Source organism: Epinephelus fuscoguttatus, linkage group LG11 (genome assembly GCF_011397635.1).
Source record: "Epinephelus fuscoguttatus linkage group LG11, E.fuscoguttatus.final_Chr_v1".
In the NCBI taxonomy this organism is placed as follows: Eukaryota; Metazoa; Chordata; class Actinopteri; order Perciformes; family Serranidae; genus Epinephelus; species Epinephelus fuscoguttatus.
Window position 1 is genome coordinate 3378304 of NC_064762.1, and position 26154 is coordinate 3404457.

General features: G+C 40.6%; 2 protein-coding genes and 1 pseudogene across 2 annotated transcripts; 2 read left to right on the plus strand and 1 right to left on the minus strand.

Annotated features, from left to right (window-relative positions):
- Positions 1-210: 210 nt before the first annotated feature.
- LOC125897555 (uncharacterized) lies at positions 211-8540 on the plus strand. Its single transcript, XM_049590960.1, has 7 exons — positions 211-381; positions 3307-3402; positions 4063-4158; positions 4819-4914; positions 5566-5661; positions 6856-6945; positions 7086-8540. The coding sequence occupies exons 1-7, from the start codon at positions 328-330 to the stop codon at positions 8538-8540; spliced, it is 1983 nt and encodes a 660-aa protein (XP_049446917.1). The 5' UTR covers positions 211-327.
- On the plus strand, positions 8525-13150 carry LOC125897304 (uncharacterized). The gene is made up of 4 exons (XM_049590536.1): positions 8525-9070; positions 9706-9759; positions 11428-11565; positions 12743-13150. The coding sequence occupies exons 1-4, from the start codon at positions 8662-8664 to the stop codon at positions 12955-12957; spliced, it is 816 nt and encodes a 271-aa protein (XP_049446493.1). The 5' UTR covers positions 8525-8661; the 3' UTR covers positions 12958-13150.
- Positions 13151-19571: 6421 nt separating this feature from the next.
- LOC125897556 (UPF0606 protein KIAA1549L-like) overlaps positions 19572-26154 on the minus strand; it is a 40003-nt pseudogene continuing 33420 nt past the window's right edge.

The following is a 26154-nucleotide window of genomic DNA, read 5'->3' on the forward strand; positions in this document are numbered from 1 at the left end:
TGAACCTGAGGTTAGTTTGCCTTCTACTAGTCAAAGCAGCAGTTGGTCACAGGTCAGTTTATCTGTCAGACTTCACTTTTAATTGTTCTCAGCTGAAACGATTAGAGCAGGAGACATGTGTATGACAGCTCTGAGAACCAACTTGAAGTAAGAATGTTTCTAAGTCAGATACAGGAAACATTTGAACATGTTGTCCATTGTATCTGCCTCCAATCATTGTTGTTGAACTGAAATGATGTTACTGCTGGCCAACTTCTCAGTTATAACACTGAACTCATTCTTCAGGTTGAAGGACAGCCTCTTGCCAGTGACTCCTCTGAGACTGAGATGTCCAGAACTACAGAACAGATTCCCCAGGGATCTCCATGCTCCCAGATGCAGGTAATCTTTTGTCCTGATTGTTTTACTTGTCTTTCAGTTGTTCAGATTTTAGCTTTTAAGCTTTCTGTCTGTAATTAATTGTTGAAGTGTTTGCAGTTGAAGGTACATTTTAGCTTTCTTAAGATCAATATAAGCACACTTAGGTTTTGGTGATTTAATGGTGTCCAGTCTCGGTGCTTTTAGAATAACACACACTTGTCAGGTCTCTTGTATTTGTGGGGTCTGGTCTCGGTGCTTTTAGAATAACACACACTTGCCAGGTGTGTTGTATTTGTGGGGTCCGCGCAAAGTAAATAATATTGTACACATTTAATTACTTTATTTTCACTTTTCTGTCCATAAACTTGAACAAACTCCATGTATCACATGTGTCCTTGAACCTGAGGTTAGTTTGCCTTCTACCAGTCAAAGCAGCAGTTGGTCACAGGGTAGTTTATCTGTCAGACTTCACTTTTACTTGTTCTCAACTGAAATGATTAGAGCAGGAGACATGTGTATGACAGCTCTGAGAACCAACTTGAAGTAAGAGTGTTTCTAAGTCAGATACAGGAAACATTTGAACATGTTGTCCATTGTATCTGCCTCCAGTCATTGTTGTTGAACTGAAATGATGTTACTGCTGGCCAACTTCTCAGTTATGATATTGAACTCATTTTTCAGGTTGAAGGACAACCTCTTGCCAATGACTCCACTGAGACTGAAATGTCCAGAACTACAGAACAGATTCCCCCGGGATTTCCATGCTCCCAGATGCAGGTAATCTTTTGACCTGATTGTTTTACTTGTCTTTCAGTTGTTCAGATTTTAGTTTTTAAGCTTTCTGTCTGTAATTAATTGTTGAAGTGTTTGCAGTTGAAGGTACATTTTAGCTTTCTTAAGATCAATATAAGCACACTTAGGTTTTGGTGATTTAATGGTGTCCGGTCTCGGTGCTTTTAGAATAACACACACTTGTCAGGTCTCTTGTATTTGTGGGGTCTGGTCTCGGTGCTTTTAGAATAACACACACTTGTCAGGTATCTCGTTGTTGTGGGGTCCGCCAAGTAAATAATATTGTACACATTTAATTACTTTATTTTCACTTTTTGTCCATAAACTTGAACAAACTCCATGTATCACATGTGTCCTTGAACCTGAGGTTAGTTTGCCTTCTACCAGTCAAAGCAGCAGTTGGTCACAGGGTAGTTTATCTGTCAGACTTCACTTTTACTTGTTCTCAACTGAAATGATTAGAGCAGGAGACATGTGTATGACAGCTCTGAGAACCAACTTGAAGTAAGAATGTTTCTGAAGTCAGATACAGGAAACATTTGAACATGTTGTCCATTGTATCTGCCTCCAGTCATTGTTGTTGAACTGAAATGATGTTACTGCTGGCCAACTTCTCAGTTATGATATTGAACTCATTTTTCAGGTTGAAGGACAACCTCTTGCCAATGACTCCACTGAGACTGAAATGTCCAGAACTACAGAACAGATTCCCCCGGGATTTCCATGCTCCCAGATGCAGGTAATCTTTTGACCTGATTGTTTTACTTGTCTTTCAGTTGTTCAGATTTTAGTTTTTAAGCTTTCTGTCTGTAATTAATTGTTGAAGTGTTTGCAGTTGAAGGTACATTTTAGCTTTCTTAAGATCCATATAAGCACACTTAGGTTTTGGTGATTTAATGGTATCCAGTCTCGTTACTTTTAGAATAACACACACTTGTCAGGTCTCTTGTATTTGTGGGTCTGGTCTCGGTGCTTTTAGAATAACACACACTTGTCAGGTATCTCGTTGTTGTGGGGTCCGCGCCAAGTAAATAATATTGTACACATTTAATTACTTTATTTTCACTTTTTTGTCCATAAACTTGAACAAACTTCATGTATCACACGTGTCCTTGAACTTGAGGTTAGTTTGCCTTCTATGAGTCAAAGCAGCAGTTGGTCACAGGGTAGTTTATCTGTCAGACTTCACTGTTACTTGTTCTCAACTGAAACAATTAGAGCAGGAGACATATTTATGACAGCTCTGAGAACCAACTTGAAGTAAGAGTGTTTCTGAGTCAGATACAGGAAACATTTGAACATGTTGTCCATTGTATCTGCCTCCAGTCATTGTTGTTGAACTGAAATGATGTTACTGCTGGCCAACTTCTCAGTTATGATATTGAACTTATATTTCAGGTTGAAGGACAACCTCTTGCCAATAACTCCTCTGAGACTGAGATGTCCAGAACTACAGAACAGATTCCCCAGGGATTTCCATGCTCCCAGATGCAGGTAATCTTTTGACCTGATTGTTTTACTTGTCTTTGAGTTGTTCAGATTTTAGCTTTTAAGCTTTCTCTCTGTAATTAATTGTTGATGTGTTTGCAGTTGAAGGTACATTTTAGCTTTCTTAAGATCAATATAAGCACACTTGGGTTTTGGTGATTTAATGGTATCCAGTCTCGGTGCTTTTAGAATAATACACACTTGTCAGGTCTCTTGTATTTGTGGGGTCTGGTCTCGGTGCTTTTAGAATAACACACACTTGTCAGGTCTCTTGTATTTGTGGGGTCCGCGCCAAGTAAATAATATTGTACACATTTAATTACTTTATTTTCACTTTTTTGTCCATAAACTTGAACAAACTTCATGTATCACACGTGTCCTTGAACTTGAGGTTAGTTTGCCTTCTATGAGTCAAAGCAGCAGTTGGTCACAGGGTAGTTTATCTGTCAGACTTCACTGTTACTTGTTCTCAACTGAAACAATTAGAGCAGGAGACATATTTATGACAGCTCTGAGAACCAACTTGAAGTAAGAGTGTTTCTGAGTCAGATACAGGAAACATTTGAACATGTTGTCCATTGTATCTGCCTCCAGTCATTGTTGTTGAACTGAAATGATGTTACTGCTGGCCAACTTCTCAGTTATGATATTGAACTTATTCTTCAGGTTGAAGGACAACCTCTTGCCAGTGACTCCTCTGAGACTGAGATGTCCAGAACTACAGAACAGATTCCCCAGGGATCTCCATGCTCCCAGATGCAGGTAATCTTTTGTCCTGATTGTTTTACTTGTCTTTCAGTTGTTCAGATTTTAGTTTTTAAGCTTTCTGTCTGTAATTAATTGTTGAAGTGTTTGCAGTTGAAGGTACATTTTAGCTTTCTTAAGATCAATATAAGCACACTTGGGTTTTGGTGATTTAATGGTATCCAGTCTCGGTGCTTTTAGAATAACACACACTTGTCAGGTCTCTTGTATTTGTGGGGTCTGGTCTCGGTGCTTTTAGAATAACACACACTTGTCAGGTGTGTTGTATTTGTGGGGTCCGCGCCAAGTAAATAATATTGTACACATTTAATTACTTTATTTTCACTTTTTTGTCCATAAACTTGAACAAACTTCATGTATCACACGTGTCCTTGAACTTGAGGTTAGTTTGCCTTCTATGAGTCAAAGCAGCAGTTGGTCACAGGGTAGTTTATCTGTCGGACTTCACTTTTACCTGTTCTCAACTGAAACAATTAGAGCAGGAGACATATTTATGACAGCTCTGAGAACCAACTTGAAGTAAGAGTGTTTCTGAGTCAGATACAGGAAACATTTGAACATGTTGTCCATTGTATCTGCCTCCAGTCATTGTTGTTGAACTGAAATGATGTTACTGCTGGCCAACTTCTCAGTTATGATATTGAACTTATTCTTCAGGTTGAAGGACAACCTCTTGCCAGTGACTCCTCTGAGACTGAGATGTCCAGAACTACAGAACAGATTCCCCAGGGATCTCCATGCTCCCAGATGCAGGTAATCTTTTGTCCTGATTGTTTTACTTGTCTTTCAGTTGTTCAGATTTTAGTTTTTAAGCTTTCTGTCTGTAATTAATTGTTGAAGTGTTTGCAGTTGAAGGTACATTTTAGCTTTCTTAAGATCAATATAAGCACACTTGGGTTTTGGTGATTTAATGGTATCCAGTCTCGGTGCTTTTAGAATAACACACACTTGTCAGGTCTCTTGTATTTGTGGGGTCTGGTCTCGGTGCTTTTAGAATAACACACACTTGTCAGGTGTGTTGTATTTGTGGGGTCCGCGCCAAGTAAATAATATTGTACACATTTAATTACTTTATTTTCACTTTTTTGTCCATAAACTTGAACAAACTTCATGTATCACACGTGTCCTTGAACTTGAGGTTAGTTTGCCTTCTATGAGTCAAAGCAGCAGTTGGTCACAGGGTAGTTTATCTGTCAGACTTCACTGTTACTTGTTGTCAACTGAAACAATTAGAGCAGGAGACATATTTATGACAGCTCTGAGAACCAACTTGAAGTAAGAATGTTTCTGAGTCAGATACAGGAAACATTTGAACATGTTGTCTATTGTATCTGTCTCCAGTCATTGTTGTTGAACTGAAATGATGTTACTGCTGGCCAATTTCTCAGTTATAACACTGAACTCATTCTTCAGGTTGAAGGACAACCTCTTGCCAGTGACTCCTCTGAGACTGAGATGTCCAGAACTACAGAACAGATTCCCCAGGGATCTCCATGCTCCCAGATGCAGGTAATCTTTTGTCCTGATTGTTTTACTTGTCTTTCAGTTGTTCAGATTTTAGCTTTTAAGCTTTCTGTCTGTAATTAATTGTTGAAGTGTTTGCAGTTGAAGGTACATTTTAGCTTTCTTAAGATCAATATAAGCACACTTAGGTTTTGGTGATTTAATGGTATCTAGTCTTGGTGCTTTCAGAATAACACACACTTGTCAGGTCTCTTGTATTTGTGGGGTCTGGTCTCGGTGCTTTTAGAATAACACACACTTGTCAGGTGTGTTGTATTTGTGGGGTCCGCGCCAAGTAAATAATATTGTACACATTTAATAACTTTTTTTTCACTTTTCTGTCCATAAACTTAAACAAACTCTATGTGTCACACATGTCCTTGAACTTGAGCTCAGTTTGCCTACTACCAGTCAAAGCAGCAGTTGGTCACAGGGTAGTTTATCTGTCAGATTTCACTGTTACTTGTTCTCAACTGAAACGATTAGAGCAGGAGACACATTTATGACAGCTCTGAGAACCAACTTGAAGTAAGAATGTTTCTCAGATACAGGAAACATTTGAACATGTTGTCCATTGTATCTGCCTCCAGTCATTATTGTTGAAATGATGTTACTGCTGGCCAACTTCTCAGTTATGATATTGAACTTATTCTTCAGGTTGAAGGACAACCTCTTGCCAATGACTCCTCTGAGACTGAGATGTCCAGAACTACAGAACAGATTCCCCAGGGATTTCCATGCTCCCAGATGCAGGTAATCTTTTGACCTGATTGTTTTACTTGTCTTTCAGTTGTTCAGATTTTAGTTTTTAAGCTTTCTGTCTGTAATTAATTGTTGAAGTGTTTGCAGTTGAAGATACATTTAGCTTTCTTAAGATCAGTATAAGCACACTCAGGTTTTGGTGATTTAATGGTGTCCAGTCTTGGTGCTCATAGAATTGTGGTCTTAAGGTGTAACCACCCCAAATCTCACACACACTTGTCAGGTGTGTTGTTGTTGTGGGGTCTGGTCTCTGTGCTTTTAGACATACCACACACTTGTCAGGTCTGTTGTTGTTGTGGGGTCTGGTCTCTGTGCTTTTTGACACACCACACACTTTTCAGGTCTACTGTAGTTGTTGGGATCACATTTGGGATACATTTTTTTACAAAATATCTACGTTTCTGTCCATAAACTTAAACTCCATGTATGACACATCTGAACTTGAGGTCAATTTGTCTCCTACCAATCAAACACACTTCACTCACACACACTTTTCAGGTCTCGTGTAGTTGTTGGGTCCATGCCAAGTGAATAATGTTGTGCACATTTAATTATGAGGAGAGAGAGCACACAATTGGATTATTGTTTGTCTCAACTGATTAATGTACAATATTTTTAGAAAGTTTGAAATCACTGAGAAATTTGTATGTTGTTTAGACTGATAGATTTCATCTCCACAAAAGCAATTAATTTGACTACTTCTGACCATTTCAACATGAGCAGTTAAATGTGAGCCAACTCATTTTATCTTCAGAACAGTCAAGTAATGGCTGTTGAAATGGGACATTGCACTTTTCTTTCAATAATTAATCATTAATGTTTAATTTAAGTTGTAGTACCAATTTTCAGATAAAATAATGTTTTGCCTACATGGCTAAATAAAGTTAATGTTAAAGTTCAAATGCTTTTCAAATGCTTGTTTATGTGCACATGTATACATTCGTGAATGTGTGTTAAACATATTTTTCATTATCTTTCTTTTTCCTAAAGGGCTCAGATTACCCAGAACCCCAATCTCCGAAGAAAAATTTTCAAATGCCTATTTCCCTTGTAAACTACACGGATTCTGATGAATCTCAGGTATTGTGATGTTAATGCATTTGAGCATTGTCATGTATTCATCTTTTTTTCTTGACAGCTGTTGTTCTAAATTCCAGTTACATACTTTTCTTTCTGACACTCTAGACATCACATCCAAGTTCTGAGCCTCAATGTAGCCTCCCAGAACAGGATGAATATTCTGCCCCAAGGCTGAGGAGGACTAAAAGCATACAGGTGAGCATCACACATTGTAGAGACAAGATTAATGTATGTGATTTACATTCATAACTGACTTACATCTTGTGTGAAGTAAAGTGTGCATAGCAAATATTTAATGAGATTACTGACTTTAATTTATTTTTGTTCCCCTGAAGATGAACAACCAGATTCATTTCGAGTCAGATGAGCTTTACAGTCCCTCAGATGATAGTGGAGAGGAATATATCCCTGAAACTAGTACAGATCATTCTGATGATACAGACACAAGTGAGGTTATGGAGTCGTCTGACCACAAACTGAGTACTCCCAGGTGTCTAAACTTGAAGAATATCGATGACATCAAAGATACATGTTTAGAGGACCTAACACCGGTTTTGGAACAAAATCTTCCTGACTCTGCCTCTTCTCTCCATGTAGAAGATGGATTGTTTGATGGTTCACTCAACATACCTGCCGTTCGTAAAAAGGAGAATGGGTCAAGAATGTACAACAAAAAACAATATTGTTTGTACTGTAAGTTAGGAGTTGGAAAAATGGCAAGGCATTTGGAGCGTGCTCATCATGATAAGCCAGAGGTTGCACAGGCTTTGTCCTTCCCAAAAGGATCCAAAGAAAGACGACTGCATCTGGAGCATCTGAGAAATAGGGGCAACTTTGCGCACAATGTTGACGTATTAAATGTTGGTGTTGGAAGTCTTGTTCCTCGAAAGCAACCAAAGCAGAACTCTGAAGCACAGGATTATCTGCATTGTATATATTGTCAAGGTTTTTTCACAAAGAAAATCCTCTGGCGGCACATGATGATCTGCAAGTTCAAGCCTGGTGGGCCACAAAAACCTGGAAAAACGCGTGTCCAGGCCCTCTGTGCATTTGCTTTGCCTGCACCACCTGGTGTCAAAGAAGAATTTTGGAAGCTGTTGAACAACATGGTTCAAGATGAAGTTTATTCTGCAGTCAAATCTGATGTGTGTATCATGGAGTTTGGTGAGCATCTGTATAACAGGCTTGGATATGATGTTGGCAAACATGAATACATTCGGCAGAAATTGAGAGAGCTGGGAAGGCTTCTGGTATGCTCAAGGAAAACTACTCCTTTGAAGACCATTGAAGACCACATCAGACCTGTAAATTTCATGCACGTTGTGCAAGCAGTGAAGCGTGTGGCAGGCCATGACAGTGAAACTGACACATACAAGTGTCCAAGTCTTGCCCTCAAAATTGGACATAGCTTGACAAAGATTTCACAGCTTGTTGAAAGCCGTGCAAATATACAGAACAACTACCCTGTGGCGAAAGATGCCCGTACATTCCGTAGAGTGTATGAAACCAGATGGAATGAACAGATATCAGCTGCATCACTGAGAACACTTCAGGAATCCAAGTGGAATGCCCCTCGGTTACTTCCATTCACAAAAGATGTCCAGACTCTCCATTCGTATTTAGATGTGCAACAACAACGTAGTCACAGTAAGTTGTCCACAGAGACATCCCCACAGACATGGACACAGTTGGCAAAGATCACTTTGACACAAGTCATTTTGTTCAACCCGGAGAGCAGGGGAGGTGTCAAAAATGCCCCTCTCTGCATATTTGTCTCAAAATGCATCTGATCCTCAAGAAGATGTGAATGTAGCCCTTTCAGACCTAGAAAAGAAGCTCTGTCAACACTTCAGGAGGATAGAGATAAGAGGAAAAAGAGGAAGAAAGGTTCCTGTGCTTTTGACCCCAGCAATGCAGGAATCATTGGATCTGCTTGTCAGCAAACGACAGAAATGTGGGGTTCCTCAGGACAACATATACTTATTTGCAAGACCATCCGCTTTTACCTGCTACCGTGGGTCTGATTGCCTTCGACAGTTTGCCAAGATCTGTGGTGCAAAAAGTCCTGAAAGTCTCACCTCTACCAAACTGCGCAAACAAACAGGAACTCTGTCTCAAGTTCTCAACCTCAGTAACACTGAGCTGGATCAGTTGGCTGATTTCCTTGGCCATGACATTAGAGTGCATCGGCAGTTCTACAGGCTTCCTGAGGGCACCCTCCAGCTTGCTAAAATTAGCAAAGTTCTCATGGCTCTGGAGCAGGGACGCCTGTCAGAGTTCAAGGGCAAGACCCTGGATGACATCAGCATTGATCCTGAAGGTACTAATTATTTAACATTTTTCTACATAAAAGAAAATTTATGTGTTGATGTGTTTCCATATTGGACCATATCAGAATTAAAGGAATTTAGGGATGTACGATAAATATTTGGGCTGATAAATTATGGGCCCTAATAATGGCCTGTCACAGCTAATCAGTCTGTATGGGTATTAGTGTATATCAGCCAATAAATATCAGATCATATCGAAACATTTAATTATATTTCTTGGGTAAGATTCTCTATCAAAACCAAAGTATGTTTAAGTTTTTGATGAACTTTACTTAAGAAAATAAATGACCATCTGACTAGTCCAAACTGTTTTTTGTTTTTGTTGTAATAGTACCGTTAGATTTGATTCAGTCAGAGCTGTGAAATATGAAATCATCCATCTTTGGTCACTACATCTGAGCCTCTCTGACCCTCAGGTCTACATAAACCACAGGTTATGGGAACTTCTTTTTAAATTACAAAAATATGAAATTATCAGTTATCTTTATCAGCCCTGAGAAGCAGGTAAATATCTATTATCAGTATTGGCTGAAAAAAAATCATATTGTACATCCCTAAATGAAATACTGTTTGCATCCACTTAAGTCATTCTCGCCTCTCACAACCCCTTTCCCCAAACTCACAGAGAATGTGCACCTGGACAGCGATACTGACGTGGTGTGTGAGTCAGATTCACAAGGTAAGAATTCTCATATGGTCTTAAAGGTGACCATGCTTATTCAAGGGAAGTCCATTTACTGTAGGAATGTCCTGATCAAGTTTATTAGCTCTGATCTCAATCTGAGTCCTTGCCCATTGGGTATCTGCAGATATAGCATCCTAATTTTATATTTTCCTGAATGTTTATTCAATATGTATCTGACAGATTTTATTTTTCATAAACTACTATTGAGATACTGGAGGTCCTGGAGTAAGTTGATAGACTTACTGATATGATATGGCTAAACATCAGAACCTGCTTGCTGATCGTTTGTATATTGCTGTGCTAATGATAAGTGCCTTCGGAGTTAGGCAAATTAGTGCAGCCTCAGGGCTCTAGTTTCCCGGCGCATCGCAGGTGGCGCAGGGTGGCGAACCCCGCGCAGAGCTAGTTTTGAGCAGCGCAACCCGAGGCACGCTCAGTTTGGTAGTTTGGCAGACCGAGGTGCGCTAAGATGGGTGTGGCAGCGCAGCAGGGGGAGGTGTCGACAGATCCAGCTTGGCGCAGTGACAGTTTCGTGCCAAAAGGCTTCGTCATCTGAAACCAGGTCTACTGTCAGCGCAGGGGGAGCACAGCCAGTGTAAACCGAAGTTTGGCTGACAGGCGGACAGTGCGCACACGTCACCAAAACCTCACAGGCAGGTTTCCAGAATATCAGGCACATTAACGATGCAATAAATACCCACAAAAACACTATTCAACGCAACTATCTGCAGTCAGCACATAAATGTATCTCTGTATCGACTGTCCCGTCACATCTTATGTTAGATCAAAGGGGATTGGAACCGTTTGGCACGCGTAATGGAAACCCAACCTGATTTGATTAACACAGCTGCAAACTAATGAGTTCACATCCCTCTCAGCCAACCACAAACAGCCACAGCATCAGATAGGGAGTATATATTCAGCGTCTGTCATCTTAGAAAAGTCAAAAGAAAAGAAACAGAGTGAGACTGCAAGAGAGAAAGAGAGAGCGCGCATGCACGAGAGAAAGCGTAACATTGATTTACAATTGTGGTGACCTCTTCCCAGGCTACCTTTGCATCATCAGCTCGTGGAGGTCTGGAGCTTGGACCTCCCGGACCAAAACATCAGTTTCCTCCTGGGAGAAGTTTGGCTGTCTGACACTGCTGCTCTCTTCTGCCATGGCGAATTGAGTAAACTCTCATTACGCCTTCGCAAGGCGCATTTAAGGCAGGAGGGGCTCATTTGATTGGTGTGATGTGTGTTAAACCCACTCCACGCCTTCTCTCCTCCCTATTGCCGACTTGCGCTGGTAGGAGGGACGGAGGTGGGATAGAGGAGTAGCTGCGCCAGGCGCACGGTGTGCCAAACTTACAAAATCCACCTGGCCACACCCAATTGGCAAAGCGCAGGTTCGCTGCGCCCGGTCTGCAAAACTAGAGCCCTCCGTGTCAGAAATCAAAATTCAGTAACCACTGTGCCCTGTACAAATTAGAATACAGTATAATCAGGATCTGATTCGGATTAGATTCAATTTAACCAATTCCAATCCTTTAATATATGTCCGACTTGGTCCTGATTGTTCCCTAGGTCAAGCTCAGGACAGCACAAGATTCACTGGGGTGTGATTAATACTTCATAATTTATAATTTTTTATAATTTGTTTTTTCTTCTGGTTTTCAGAGAGTCAGGTCTCATTTAATGAGGGGGAAGAGAATGAAACAACAATTCCAGATGTGAGCCACCTGGATGCAGCACCAAAGCAGGACACCATGACACCTCCACAAGCCCGTTGCAGCCGATCACCAAAAAAAGACAGAGGTAAAGTTTTTAGGTCAAACTTCTTACTGTATGGTTGGTGTACTGTTTGAGAGTCAGTGTGCTTTATGGTGCTGTACTGTGAAATGAGAGCTCAACTCAAAAATATTGAGTGACAATGATCAACTCGTTTTTCATTTACTCCTTTTCAACTGAGGCAGGTCCAGGGCTGGTTCAGAGCCACTCTAATTTAGAACCAGTTAAGAGATTAACCATGAGATTCTCCATATGTAGTCAGTTTATCCAAATGATGTCTGTTAAGAAAGCTGAAAGTGTTTTGGAGATGCGAGGGGCTGCAGGTCAGTGTTGCATCATATTTGATTACCCACCAGATCTTGCAACCAACATCGTTTGAGCAAGTACTCAGATCCTTTACTCAGTGGCGCAATTCACCCCAAAATCAAAAGACATATTTCCCCTGGCCGATAGTGCTGTTAATCCATCACTGTTGGAGTGTGGTGCAGAGTTTTGGAGATATCGGCCGTTCCAGAGTTGAAGAGAAGACAGACATCTCTGTAACCGATATCTCCAGCTGTTCACTCTAAGGTAATCTAGATTGATAAATGACACTAAATGCCAGAGAAAAATATGTATTTTGATTTTGTGGTGAACTGTCCCACTAAGTAAAGTATCTGATACATTAAATGTGTTTAAAGGAAATTTCGGTTTAGTTCAACCTGTCTCCTATCGTCCTAAATTTGTTTCAAGTGACTAGTGACATAAAAATAATAGTTAGCATGTTAGCCGTTAGCCTAGATACAGCCGGGGCGCATAGTAGTGTCAGACCTGTTAAAACGTAAGTGAAAGGGCAACCTTCAAGTGCAAAGTTAGTTATTTACTTTTCTTGGTCAGAGCATCAAAATCAACAGGGGAGGTGTGTAAAACAGCTGTTTATAGTTTGCAACTCTCTCGTTGATTGCTCCTCACTCCACTTGTTTTAGTTCTGTCAGTGGATTGCACAATGTGGGGAAGTGGAATTAGGGTTAAAATACCATTTACAAACACAAAACCGAAAATTTTCTTTCTGTCTATGGATCTCTTCCACTCTGTTTTAATACTATGGACAGCATTGCACCCACACAAGCACCTGCTAATTTATCCATGGCCTTTGTTCCTCAAAAAATGCTCTCACAGAGAAACACAGAAATGTTGATATCTATTTGTGTTGATTGTTTAACAGGTCGTCGACCTTTAAAGAGAAGGATGTGGGACAAAGAGGAGATCCGTGCTGTCGAGACGCACATGATGTCCTTCATCACTTCATGTCGTGTTCCTGGGAAAAGCGACTGTGATAAGTGCCTTGAACTCGAAAAAGTAGCTCTCAAAAACAGAGATTGGTTAGCCATAAAGTTCTACATTAAGAATCGAATCACAGCTCTCAAGAACAAAGTTTAAAATTATCATTTAATGTCAGCAATACGTTCAGTTGTTTCCTTCATACGTTGCTTTGTTTGCAATGCAACAATATTTGGATACTGTTCAGTGTTCTGCTAGATGAATTATTGTTGTACAACAATAGTTAGGGGTGTAAATCACCAGCTTCATCACAATACGATATTACTGTGTATCAATTTGTTTGTTATTGTTTAATGACGTTACGATGTTTGCCGATTTCACAAAGTCTGTCACAATACGATTGATACGATTCATCAGCCTGCGATCGATATGACGATATCACATGATTTGACCATTTTATTTGAGCTCTGTTTGTTGTTTGAGCAGAGGCGCTTGCCCAGAAATGGTGACACAGACGTGCTACATGAATTTCAAAATAAAGGTGTATCTTTTAAGATGACGATATGGATCGATGTTTTCATTTTGCATCGACGTAATTGGATTGTTAAAGGCGCTGTATGTAAGAATGTGGCCAAAACGGTTACTGCACTCAAATTCAAAATACTGTCAGAGTCGTGTCCACCCTCCTCCCCTACAGATTCTGAGGTTGCTGGACAGCGGCACGCTGGAGGCTGATTTGTTTGCCCATGGGCAGCTGCCGTGGCAGGGCCGTGTCGCTGCATCCTTGATCTTTGGTTTTCCAGCGGACCGTTCAAGCAAGTCCGGCTTCTCTGCTGCTAACGTTGCTGCTGGGATACAGCTGAAGAGAAGCTGGCTGCTAATGCTATGTACCGTGACACTGCTAATGCTGCTTGTCGTGCTGCTGTAGCTCAGTCATAACTGTAACTGATGCTGAGACTCTACTAACTGCGTGACTGGTAGACGGCGGTGGGTGGCACAACAGGCCAAAACGCAAATTCAAAACATAAACATGATTTGCAGACTGTAAAAATGTTTTTTAAATATGAATATTCTGGCTGTACTATTGTTGTCGGTGAGATCAGTATGTTATGTGAACATTATTCCTTAGTCTCTGTGACATATTAGAAGGATTTTACAACTATTTGCTTTAGATTTCATACATGTAGCTCCTTTAACCCTTTGGGCCCTAGGCGTTTTTGGGATATTTTTACTGCCTTTACTTTTAAGCTCATATCACAGTCATTATAAAGGCTACATACACATGCTATATCTTGTTTTTTTTGAGGACAGTGTGGGCTATCCAGATTTGCCATCACTACGTCCTTCTATGTGCTTGTATTTTATATTAATTTTTATATTAATGAAAAAAACAAAACAAATTCCTGTTACTAAATTCTTACATTTTTACATGTATCTCACCATAGCAAGTTGGAAGATGACATATTCTGCCATATATGAAGAGGGGAGACTCTCTGGAATCTGGCAATATAAGAACCATGATGCTAGGACATTCTGTCACTTCACAGTTGTCCAAAACATGTGGTTTGTGCCAGGCGGACATGATTGGCAGTATTTTTCATTATTGCAAGAAATTCCATTGACTCATTCACAAGTCAAAATGTGTTTTATCTGAAAGAAACATGCAATATTTATATCTAAGATCATAGAAAATTAGTCAACCAAGTGCAATGATGTCTTCCAAGATAATATTTGCCACTTTGTTTGCAGTAAACAAAGTTTGTTGTTGTTTTTCACTTTCAGTTATATACTAGGGGAACATTTTGGGCATTGGTGGGGGGGGCACGTGTGCCCCTCAGTGTATATGGTGACTACTGCCCTGTCAGCATGCATAATTAGGCTGCAGTTGTCTGGGTGCACAAAGGTGAAGTGGCTGGTCTTGTCATACAAAGTTTGATGGAGTGTCAACTGGACAATATGGAGATATTTGCATCTTGAAAGCCGGACTACAAATGTGGATAGACAGGGAAAAACACACGCAAGCCTAAGACGTGGTAAGATACGATATTCCTCACTATATGAAGTGACTGATAACAAGATCTGTATAATGGGTTGTAAAGAAATTCGTCAGGTTTTTATTTTGTAGACAATTGATCTGGATTTATAGCATGATGGGATGACAGCACAATGATGTGTGTGGTATCACTGGAAAGCTCTGCTTCTGCACTTTAATGTGATATGCGTGGCATTTCTGTGCGAGTCTGCATTCACGAGTAATCCATCCAAGACTAATGTGTGTGCAAAGCTGTCTCCTGTTCTGGAGATATCTTACAACTTATATAGTTTCACCTCATCTTGTCCTGCCTCATGTCATCCCCTGTAACCTCACAAGGGGTTTGACAGAACAGTCAATGATGAAAATCACTACTTGACTCTATGAATCATTGCATTGGTTGTTCATTTGTGGTTGTAACAGAATTTATCCTGTAATCCCTTCAAAAGCTGCCACATTATCTCCATCTTAGATAAGCTTGCTGGAGGTTTAGTCCAGTCAGATCACAGCTCATTTGAGACTCTTAGAGCCAATCGAGGACACCATCACCTACCTACAGGTTGGTCCTGCAGTTCATCATTGTTATTGGGTGAAAAAGGTCATGTTGGCTAAAAGGTGTTGGCTAGTCAATTACTTTTTTGGAGTAGTCTGTGACTACAAAACTACTGCAGACTACTACATTTAACATTTTAATAAATGTTTAAAATTCATCCAACAACCTAAGTCTCTCATGTGGAGCAACATCTGTTATATTCAGCCAACAAAATGAAAATACAGGATTGCACTGGTAATACAGCACCAGGTGTAGAGATAGTCAGAAGGACCTTGGTCTGATAGTTTTTATTCATGATACTTCTATCAGTCTGATGTTGTTACTCAGTCTTGGGACTGTGATAATATTGACTTAAAATAGTAATACCTTTTGTGTGTCCTTAATACAAGGTTTCATATGATAGCAAGCTCTAATCATAAATAATATCCCGACTGATTGACAAGAGAGCTCTAATCTATAATGAGAAGTTTTATTGCTCAAGTCATAATGACAAGAAAGTGAAACTTGATAGTCAAAGATGTTTAACCTGAATGTGTGTTAAATGGTACCCAGGAATGAAGAAAAACCAGACAGTGTGTATATTGACCCCACTTATATCTAGATACCTGACAGTGTCTATATATTGATCCCACTTATATCTAGATACCTGACAGTGTGTATATATTGATCCCACTTATATCTAGATACCTGACAGTGTGTATATATTGACCCCACTCATATCTAGGTACGTGACAGTGTGTATATATTGACCCCACTCATATCTAGGTACCTGACAGTGTGTATATATTGATCCCACTTATATCTAGATACCTGACAGTGTGTATTTATTGACCCCACTCATATCTAGATACCTGACAGTGTGTATATATTGACCCCACTCATATCTAGATACCTGACAGTGTGTATATATTGACCCCACTCATATCTATATACCTGACAGTGTGTATATATTGATCCCACTTATATCTAGATACCTGACAGTGTGTATATATTGACCCCACTCATATCTAGATACCTGACAGTGTGTATATATTGACCCCACTTGTCACTAAAAACCTGACAAGTCCCCAGGAGGCTGGTTCTAGTCAGATGAGGGAACTTACTTTGTCTGATTGATAATTTGAAGTGACATCTGTGTTTATATCCACTCCAGGATCCTGCCTGATTTTTTTCAGTGCTGTATAACCTTCAGAAAGGGTGGACCCCACGATGCATGGTCTGGTCTTGGGTCCTTACAATGTGACAAAGACAAGGATGTGTGTGTGTGCGTGTGCGTGTGTGTGTGTGTGTATTTATGATGAGCAAACAAAGGGCAGCAGGCGAGGGAGGAGGGAGGAGGGAGGTGGTGAATAAAATGCTCCAAATATATCCCTCCACCAATATGCATTATGTGTATGGATTATTGAGGAGCAAACATCAGACATAGTGTCAGGGGTGTTGAACTGACAGTGATGACCTGACGGTTACTGCACATTGACTATAAAAGATGCGTCATTTAGTAGCTGGTGGGTAATGGCCGTCATGCATGGAGACAGTATGGATTCTCAGAAATGACAGGGCCCAGGGGTGTAACCTTGAAAAGTGTGCCTGACATTTCACGACTTGCATTTTACTGCGCTGGCTCAAGGTCTCTCTCTTTCTCTGTCTGTTCTGTTCACACTCACATATCCTTCCTTCCTATTTATCCCTGCCTCTTCTTCCTTTTCCCCCATCTCCACCACCACCTCTCCCTCTCCTTCACTGTCTACTGACAGCATGTTGACTTAACAAATCGCCATCTTTCATCTTTTGTGAGCAGCTCAGTTTAATGAAGACTTTGGCTGCGGACACGGCTCGTGGAACGGCGTGAACCTCTGATCAGCCTGTCAGAGATGGATGGCGGTTTTCTCCACGTCCATTTAGAACAGTGACGGAGTAAAAGAGCAGGAGAGAAGAGAGAAAGATGGCAACACGAAGCCGAGCCATTTCTTTCACTGAAAGATGTCATGTGAAGTGACTGCGAGCACGACCCTGCTGCACCACCAAATTATCTGCACTTGTTTTCCTTGCCTGCACTATCACACAGAAGCTTCTCCTCTTGTCTAATTTTAACTCAGAGCAACAGCCAACAGCAGCTTGATGAGGTACAGCAGATGGACGAGATATGCTCTATTCCCCCTGTGGCCATATTGATTTAAATTCAGCTCTAGCAGGGCGAATAGTGGAAGCGTACCACAGAGCTGCATGCAAAAAAACGGCCTGAAGAGTGGGCACATTTTAGAAGTAAAATAAGACACACAGCAGGGTAGACTGGGGTGCACATCAGCATGACTCTGCAGCGGCTAGATAAACTCCTCCTGGGGCAGGTATGGGGCATGATGCAGCAAAATGCTAAATACCTCGAGTCCTTTAAATGGCAGCCACTGCATTGTACTTTCATTGAACACCTTACAAATGAAAAATGGATTGCCTTGACTTTTGCTGATTCCACCTCTATTGTACTCCACACAGAAGCCGGCTATCTGAGGCTTTCATGCCTATACAAGAAGGCACAGACGGAGGAAAAGCCATTTTGAAGAATGTTCCAGCTGCACAGCAGACTTGCAGAGTGATGAAGTCAGTCAGACTCTGCAGAATCTCTCTTTAATGCTTAAACACACATGCAGACCTAATATAAACCAGTTTATTGATCAGGTGCTTTATCTGCAAGGTGACTGATTGCCGAATGGGATGGGAGCAGTTCACACAAATGCACACAGTAGATCAACTTGATGCAGTCTATTATTTTGCTTAGGTCTGGTTAGTATTCACATGATGTGATGCGCTGTTTGTTCACAAGTCCGCCAGCCCCTAATTTCCATATTGAGATCAGTTTCCAGGGGTAAATGTTGGATTGGTATGTTTCTGCAAACCACAGATAAGTTACATTTGCATGTCTCATATGTTTCATATCAACATTTCTAAAGTGACCGAGTGTATGAGCTGACTTTGTCACCTGCAGGAGGAGATAGTGGATGGCGTGTCACCTGGGCGAGATGTCTGCCAAGCTGCAGACCACTGTTTGAGACTGGCAAACAATTGTCAATTATCAATGGTTGTCATTTAGCAAGTCATTGCTGTGTTTCCAGCAGCTTTATAGGCACCAAGCCTTAGTGTTTTTTGATGACCTATCACTGTTTTTCCTGCCAAGATAGTGACACAAAATGCAGACACGCACCAAAGTGACTATTTTAAGACAAAACATGATCTGTGAAACATGCTTATTAATAATAAGAGGTGTAAATGCTTAGGCGTATTGAATGGATATCATTATCCAGATAACACACCCAGACACAGGTGACATGTTACCCGGTGCTGATGGGGCCATAGAGCTTAAAGGATAAGTTCACATTTTTTCAAATTTAATTTAAAGGATAATTCAACACCAGGCTCAAAAGCAATGTTTAACTGCCCTCTTTAGTCAAAAAGGGAAAGTCTATTTCATATATAGACTGTATAAAGTATAAAGATTTTGCAAAAAAGTGAAGCCAAAACATCTCAATCAGCCCCTGGTGGCTAGCTGCAGCATAGGTCCTAAACCCCGCTCCCTTCATGTTAGTGGATGGGACATGGACCAAACTAAAAAAAAAAAAAAAAAATCCCAAAGATGGTCTCTGTCATTTTAGATAATTCTTCTCACGTTGATATATTTTTTTTAAGTTTGGATTTAACTGGTTATTCAATGCTGTAAATAGGGGGTGTGTTGTCATATCTGACAGCTGTGTGCACCAATCGGTGTGCTCACAATCAATGTCACTATTGGCGGCAACTAGACACTGCAGCTCCCTTCCCAATCGCTACTGCGCAGAGTGTGGCTCCAAATGACAAAGGTGGCAGCTGCCATATCAGGATATTTTGGATTCATTTTTGTTCAGTGGGAGAAAGTGGAGACGTGTTGTCAATCCTTACATACAATCAATCAACTACATCAATGAGTGATGCTGGGTGTGGTCCAAAGGGTGCTTTTTTCTGCACCTGCAACCAAATTAATCATTTCCCAGGGATATGGGGTGTAAGAATTACGGTCGAAATCCACAGTGCTCATTATGTGCAAAAATGCATTCTGATACGGCCAAATCAAAATTAAAGTGCTAAAGCCAAAGGAAGCATCTTACAGCTTTACAGTCTTTACAGTTGCCTTGTTTTACTACGCCTCCCCTGCAGCTCAGCTCAACACTGATGAGCAACACAAAGAGAGGGAACTGTGTACTAAAAGACAGAAACTTTGGAAAATGAAGAGGACAGTAGGACCAATTACAGCCTAACTCTTTCCAGGCACGTGTAGGCACGTGAGACTTGTATTAAGATAGACTTGAAAGCATTTTAACCTTTGCTTTAATCAGCTAGAAGTACTTAACTCCAGTTTTCCACAATGCCACAAGCTCTTCCCTAACTTAATCCCAGTGTGAAATATTTATCTCATTTGCTCATGCCTGCCACTGTTTGGGATTGGAAGAGGGTAAACACCGCTGTGGATAAGAACAGTGATTGTAGCCTCACGGCACCACTTGTGAAATCACATATTTCAGGACTCTTTAATATTTGATGCGCTCTCTCATAAAACACTACATAAGTGATGTTAAATGTTTACAAATGATTGTAAAGCAAATAAAACCTTAGAGCTCGGAAACTTAATGTTAATATAATACCACAGTATGAGCCGATACAGTCGAGCAGGGACAACACAGACACATCATGTACATATACTCGGGGTGTTTACACCCTGCTGTGCTGTAACATTAGCTCCATTTTCTCCATTACAAAAATGTCCTGCCAATTCCTTCATCCTTTGCTCACCTCACTTTGCCTCTTGGGAGATGAGGATGGGAAAGGCTGGCCCAAAATAACCTGCAAATCAGCTGACATGCTCCACCACAGCAACAGTAACCACAGGGACGGCCTCTGCATGGTTCTTTGTAATTCAAAGCGTTTTAGTATTTTTTTTAATCCGTTGTCTGTGGCCAGTGCTCTGCTTTGGGTCTAGAGATGATAAAGCACATAATTCAGTGGAGAACCTCGGATGAAAAAAGAGATGGGTTGGGGGTCCGTGCAGGGCTCCTGCTGAGCCACTGTGGGATGAGAGTGGCTTCATCTGAGAGGATAAAACGACTGGCTTGAAAGGGAAAGGAACTGGCAGAGAGGCAGTCTCGGCTGATGACACAAGCTTGAGTCACTTTTTATGGATGCTACAAAATAAAAATAGATTGGTTTGGTTCGCAGGTTTTGAGCTTCCCTTCCACTATTCATGTTTATGAGCCCCGCTTAAAAATGGCTTCTCCCGGCCAGCAGAACTCAGCTCATTTGCTTGTTTTTACGAGCCAGCCTGTCCTTGTTAATTCAGCCGATCGACTCCAACCCAAACAATTTAAATCTTAAGGAATGTGCTTGTGATTTTTACACCCCTTTTATAGTTTTTTTTTTTTTTTACCTTTCCTCACTGCCCCCTCCTCTCTCCCTCTATTGATCTCCGTAGCAAATGAGGATGGTGGAATAAGTCATGTCCACAGCACAGAAGCCACATGCACAGATTTACCCAGCAACAGCGACAGGCAGCACATACAAAGTTGCTCAACACAATCAGTCATTCAAAACCAGCAAACACTGCAGTAACTCATTCATTCATTACTGCATTAATGTAGTCAGTCAGTAATCCACCCAACCAGAGTCTAGTGAATACCTGGTGGTGGTAACTCCCCTCCCTTCGATATGAGGTCTAAACAGGAAGAGAGTTAGAGGGACAAGGTCAGGGAGGGGCTGATAAAATAACAGAACAGAACAGAAGAGATTGCAAAATGATAGGATAGGATAGGATAGGATAGGATAGGATAGGATAGGATAGGATAGGATAGGATAGGATAGGATGCCTCCAATTTTCATAGTTTGCCCATCACTCTTCTCTGTGTTACTAACACCATACTCACCAAATTAATTGCTGGGTTCTGCATAGATTGTGAAATAGCTAAAACAACGTATGGCTGGGCAAGAAGCAGCAGTCAGATAATTAGACAGGTAAACAAGACAAGGTAAATGTGATGTTTTCTTTCTTTTTTTATTATTATCAACAAATCCTATGAATAAACCAAAACTAACAAGTTAGTTTGTTTCTCCAAAATTTTTCAACCTCCCTACATTGTTTTGCCAGTCAGGCCCAAACCCACGGATTCTTACTGAAGACGTAAGAAGACGTAAGAAAAGAAAGTAAATTGTGCATTTGCTGGAGACTGTTTTCATCTGTGGATTAAAACACTTTTCTTTATACCCAAACTGTGGGTGTAACCCTGCCATTGGCTATCTATTTCAACCAGCATTCTCCACTCTCTCCACTATCTGCAAGCTACCATTTTGCAAGGATACCATCCCTGCATCCTGGGCTTAGAGCAGCCCAAGACAATTTAGATTGGTTTAGAAAATGCAAACAACCCAGAGCATTTTTTTTCCCCTAAAGACCAGACCTTTCTGTGGCGCTGACACAGCACTCCGGAGATAGGTCTGGCTACGTGAGATTAATAAACATTTGGTGCTCTAGTTGTAGTTATGGCAGCATGATGGTGTTTGTGGGGATTGCCTCAAAATAAACTAAACTAAGTAACTAAATGCACATGTTCATGGTACTGTAATAAGGGAACATATCACCCATTGCAATAGTGTGGCTCACTAATGTGTTTTCCCCTCAAATTATTCAATGTGTAAATCTGTTGGACAGCTAAAGACTCAGACCAGCTCTGTTAGAATGCGTGAATGTACAAAGAAAACAACCCTGTGAAGTTTATCCACTGATGCATTTTTTAATTAAAACTACATGAGGAACATTGTCAGGCTCACAGCCAGTGTGGTCTAGAGATAACGTCATAGCTTGCACAGTCAGTAGTGGTCAGCTGGCAGCAAACACACAAACAGATTAACCCTAACCCCCGCGGTCACATGACCATTGTCTTGCAGGTTATGGACGTTCATTGAGAGTCTCCCTACAGTTTACAGACCGACTTCCTAGTTCAACAACATATAATACTAGCTGTAATTGTGCCTACACAAAGCCCCTTTTACACTGCCAGATTTTCGGTGAATGTTGGGCCATTTTGCAGGCAAGCTGCGAGCATTTAGACACACAGAGCCGGACTGGCGAGTTGATCCGAGGTGCCCAATTTTCCGCCTCGTGGGGTAGTCATATTGGCGAAACCTTTTTGGTTTAAAAAGATCTTCTCGGAAAGCTACGATTCCGCTGTTTCACGTGATATGCGTGGCTTCTCACTATGACACACGGTTGCGGAGAAAATCCATAGAGAAGAACAGGTTTGAATTTGGATGCACTATGTGTTGCTTGGGCCTGTAGGGTTAAGGTCTGGATTATGTTTAACAACCGGGTAATGATTCCTGGAAAGAGACATTGCTGTTGAGTTTTTCAAGTGTATTTTTTAGACTTTGAGCACCACAAGCTCAGTGCTGCCTAGTGTCATTATATTTGAGAAAGGGCAGACATCTCTACGGCTGATATTTCAAACACTCTGCAACTCACACCAAAACAATATAGACTGATAAATATATCACCCACGGTAAGAAGAAAAATATGTATATTTGATTTTGGGGTAAATTGTCCCTTTAACATATTCAAATTTGATCAAATTCAGTAAATCAGAAAGCTGGTGAGAACTCCCAGTTTACAGCTACACATACAACACCAGTTACTATGGCATTAACTCATCTTACTACTGCACTTTTGGTTTTCTTTCACAGAACAGCACTGCATTATGAGTATATATTGATTTCAGGCTAAATAGCTATAATTATTTGCTCCATCATGAGCTTCAGAAACATTGTGCAGATATTTGTAGAGAGAGTTCTTCTCTACTGCTCAGTCAAGGAGGAATATTTCACTGATGGTCAAAGCTTTTAAGTTGTCTTTGATCTGGAGTGAGAAATATTCTGTGTTTTGGTTTATTCATAACATTAGGGAGATTCCTTTGCTGGGTATCAAAAGTCTGTGTGAACAGCTTGACCTGAATAAGACCTCAGCCAGAGTGAATGTGCAGCCAATGACAGGAATTCTCACTGGAGTGGAAGTCTAATCAGGGTATCAGATGTGAAACACACTTCAAGATTATGGAATTCTGAACAAAGCCGAGCCACATCAAGAGCCTCTTCAGAACAAATGAGGCTGGCCGGCTTATTGCTTGTTTACCACTTCACTGGCTGCAGTGACACAAGCAGCTGTTGTTCTGGCGTCGTACACTGCACCGTGTCCAGAAGAACAATCCAACCTGATCAAACCAGCTGGTGGCAATCTATTCCACACATGCTCACTGGAAATGATTGATTTTTATTTAACCTCAAATGAGTTGATGTTGAGCGGGCACTATTATTGTGAAAGGGCCAACATTACCCTAAGGTTCACTTCCAGTACACTGAGCCCTGCCCATTTCTTCTCGGCCGATTAGTCTTCAAAGCATGCATGATTAGCAATGACCATGGGCTATTGGGCAGCGGAAAGAAATGAGTGAGGCCCTCACAGATGGGATTACATTTTTCTGACCTGGAGACACAACTTAACACAATCAGTTTGCTGTGTGATCGTCACTCATTTCAGGGTCAGGTTACGTAATCTTTGTTTCGCAGAATTGGCTTGTGGACACATTGAGGTGAAGCAGTGACGTTCGAACAATTTGGGGTGAGACTTTACTCCACAAGAGTGAGGCAACAGCTGATTATTTTGAATAGAAGAAGAAATAAAGAAGAACAGGAAGAACAAAGAGTAGAAAGTAAAAAAGAAGATGGAAAGGAACAGAAGGAGAAAGGGATAAAGTTGGACAATTTATTTTAACCGTCTTACCTTGGAGCGGGTTTTGAAGGTCCTGAAGGCGCCAGTTTTGAAGATGACCCTGTTCCTCTTACACAGAATGAAAGACACCATGCCAATCACCACCATCAACAGGAAGAGAGGCGTCAGAATGGCCATGATCCACAGGTTGCTCTGCGGCGTCTTTACCACAGCTGCAAACATACAAATATTATTCCTCAGTATCAGTAATTTAGACGTTAAATGACCTTCCAGTTATTACAAACACACCACCACAGATCACGCTGTTCAGCAACTGTACACAGTTCAAAGAACAGTTCGACATTTGGATGAAACATGTTGATTCGCTTTCTTGCTGAGAGTTAGATGTGAAAACTGACACCACTCTCATGTTTGCACGCTGTGTATGGAGTTACAGTCAGCAGGTAATCTTAGCTTAGCCTTGGTTAGAAGAAAATTCAGCCCTCTTACACGTCCAAAGCTAAAACTAAAACACTTTGTATGTGTTTGTTTTAGCTGTACAAATGAGGCGTGATTTCCTCTGGGGATGGCCGCTCTCACTTTTATAGTTTCAGTTAGATTTACAGTACTCATTTCTAAGCTGATTAAAATGTTACAACACTTTTCTGAGTCGCCTTTAATCTTTACTGTGGCCCACAGCAATAGCAATAAGCTTAAAGGAATGCTTCACCCCCTAATGATCATTTGTATATCAATTATTTATCCCGTGTTGAGTTGATTTTTTGGAGTTTGTTTTTGTTTTTAGTTTTTTTGCATGCCTCTGGTGAACAAAGAATCCAAAAATATATAAAATATTTACAAACTTTCACTCATGCAGTATAATTCATGTCTAATTTATCCAGTCGTCTGCACAGTGCTTCCCAAACAGAAAGCCCTTTCCAACCAGGAACTGAATGGAACTCTGTTCTCTCTCCAAAGCCAGACTCCATTCACAAAAACAGTAATTTTACCTCACTGAATAAGTAAGGTTTGAATTATACTCCATGGATTGTGTGAGAGTTTGTAAACAGATGTTTTGATATAGTTTTGATGTTGTTCAACGTGGACCCCTGAGACTTCAATTCATCAAGAATCTGTCTCCATTTTTGGATTCTCCGTTCACCGTGGAGGCATGCATACAGTTTATTGGTTACTGACCCTCTGATAGGTGAAGTAAGACTGCAGAAACTATTCAGGGCTGAAAAAATACTGCGAACTCATTAGCACGTTTTTAGGGGGGTTTTATAGGGGGAAAAAACATATTTAATCAATATGTTTTTAAATCAACATTCACCTATAAATATGTAAGAAATTAATCAAATATTAAATATCAGATATGGCAGTAAGAGACAGTGCTCTTTTTAGTGAAGATGCACATACGATATCAGTCTATCATGAGGCATGAGGTCTAAAGAAAATTTAAGAAAGGCAATTTACCAGCATTTACATTACTATTCATCATAAATGTGGAGCCTGATATGACATATCATATAATACAGTGTTATTTCTGTGATTGATATAAATATATAAAATGGTGGAAATAGCGTTCATCATCCACATACTTTTCTGTGTGCTGGAGGGGCAGACTTTGTTACCCTTGGACAGAGCCAGGCCAACTGCTTCCCACTGTTTCCTTATGCTAAGCTAGGCTAACCATCTTCTGGCTGTAGCCTCATATTTAGTGCACAGACATCAGAGTCGTTAATCTTCTGATCGAACTTTCAGCAAGGAAGCAAATAACCTTATTCCCCAAAATCTCATCTATTCAATTCAACTGTATAAACACTGCATACTGAAGACAGAAATTATATAAAAGACTTGAAATCTACATCTTGTTTATGCTTATAAGTTCAAAATAAAAAACTTATTTGAACCTAAAGTTTTCCACTTGAACATCTTCCATAAAAATCACCTCTTCAGGGCTCCTCTATTACAATGCAGAGTGCCAAAGGGATGTGCTCT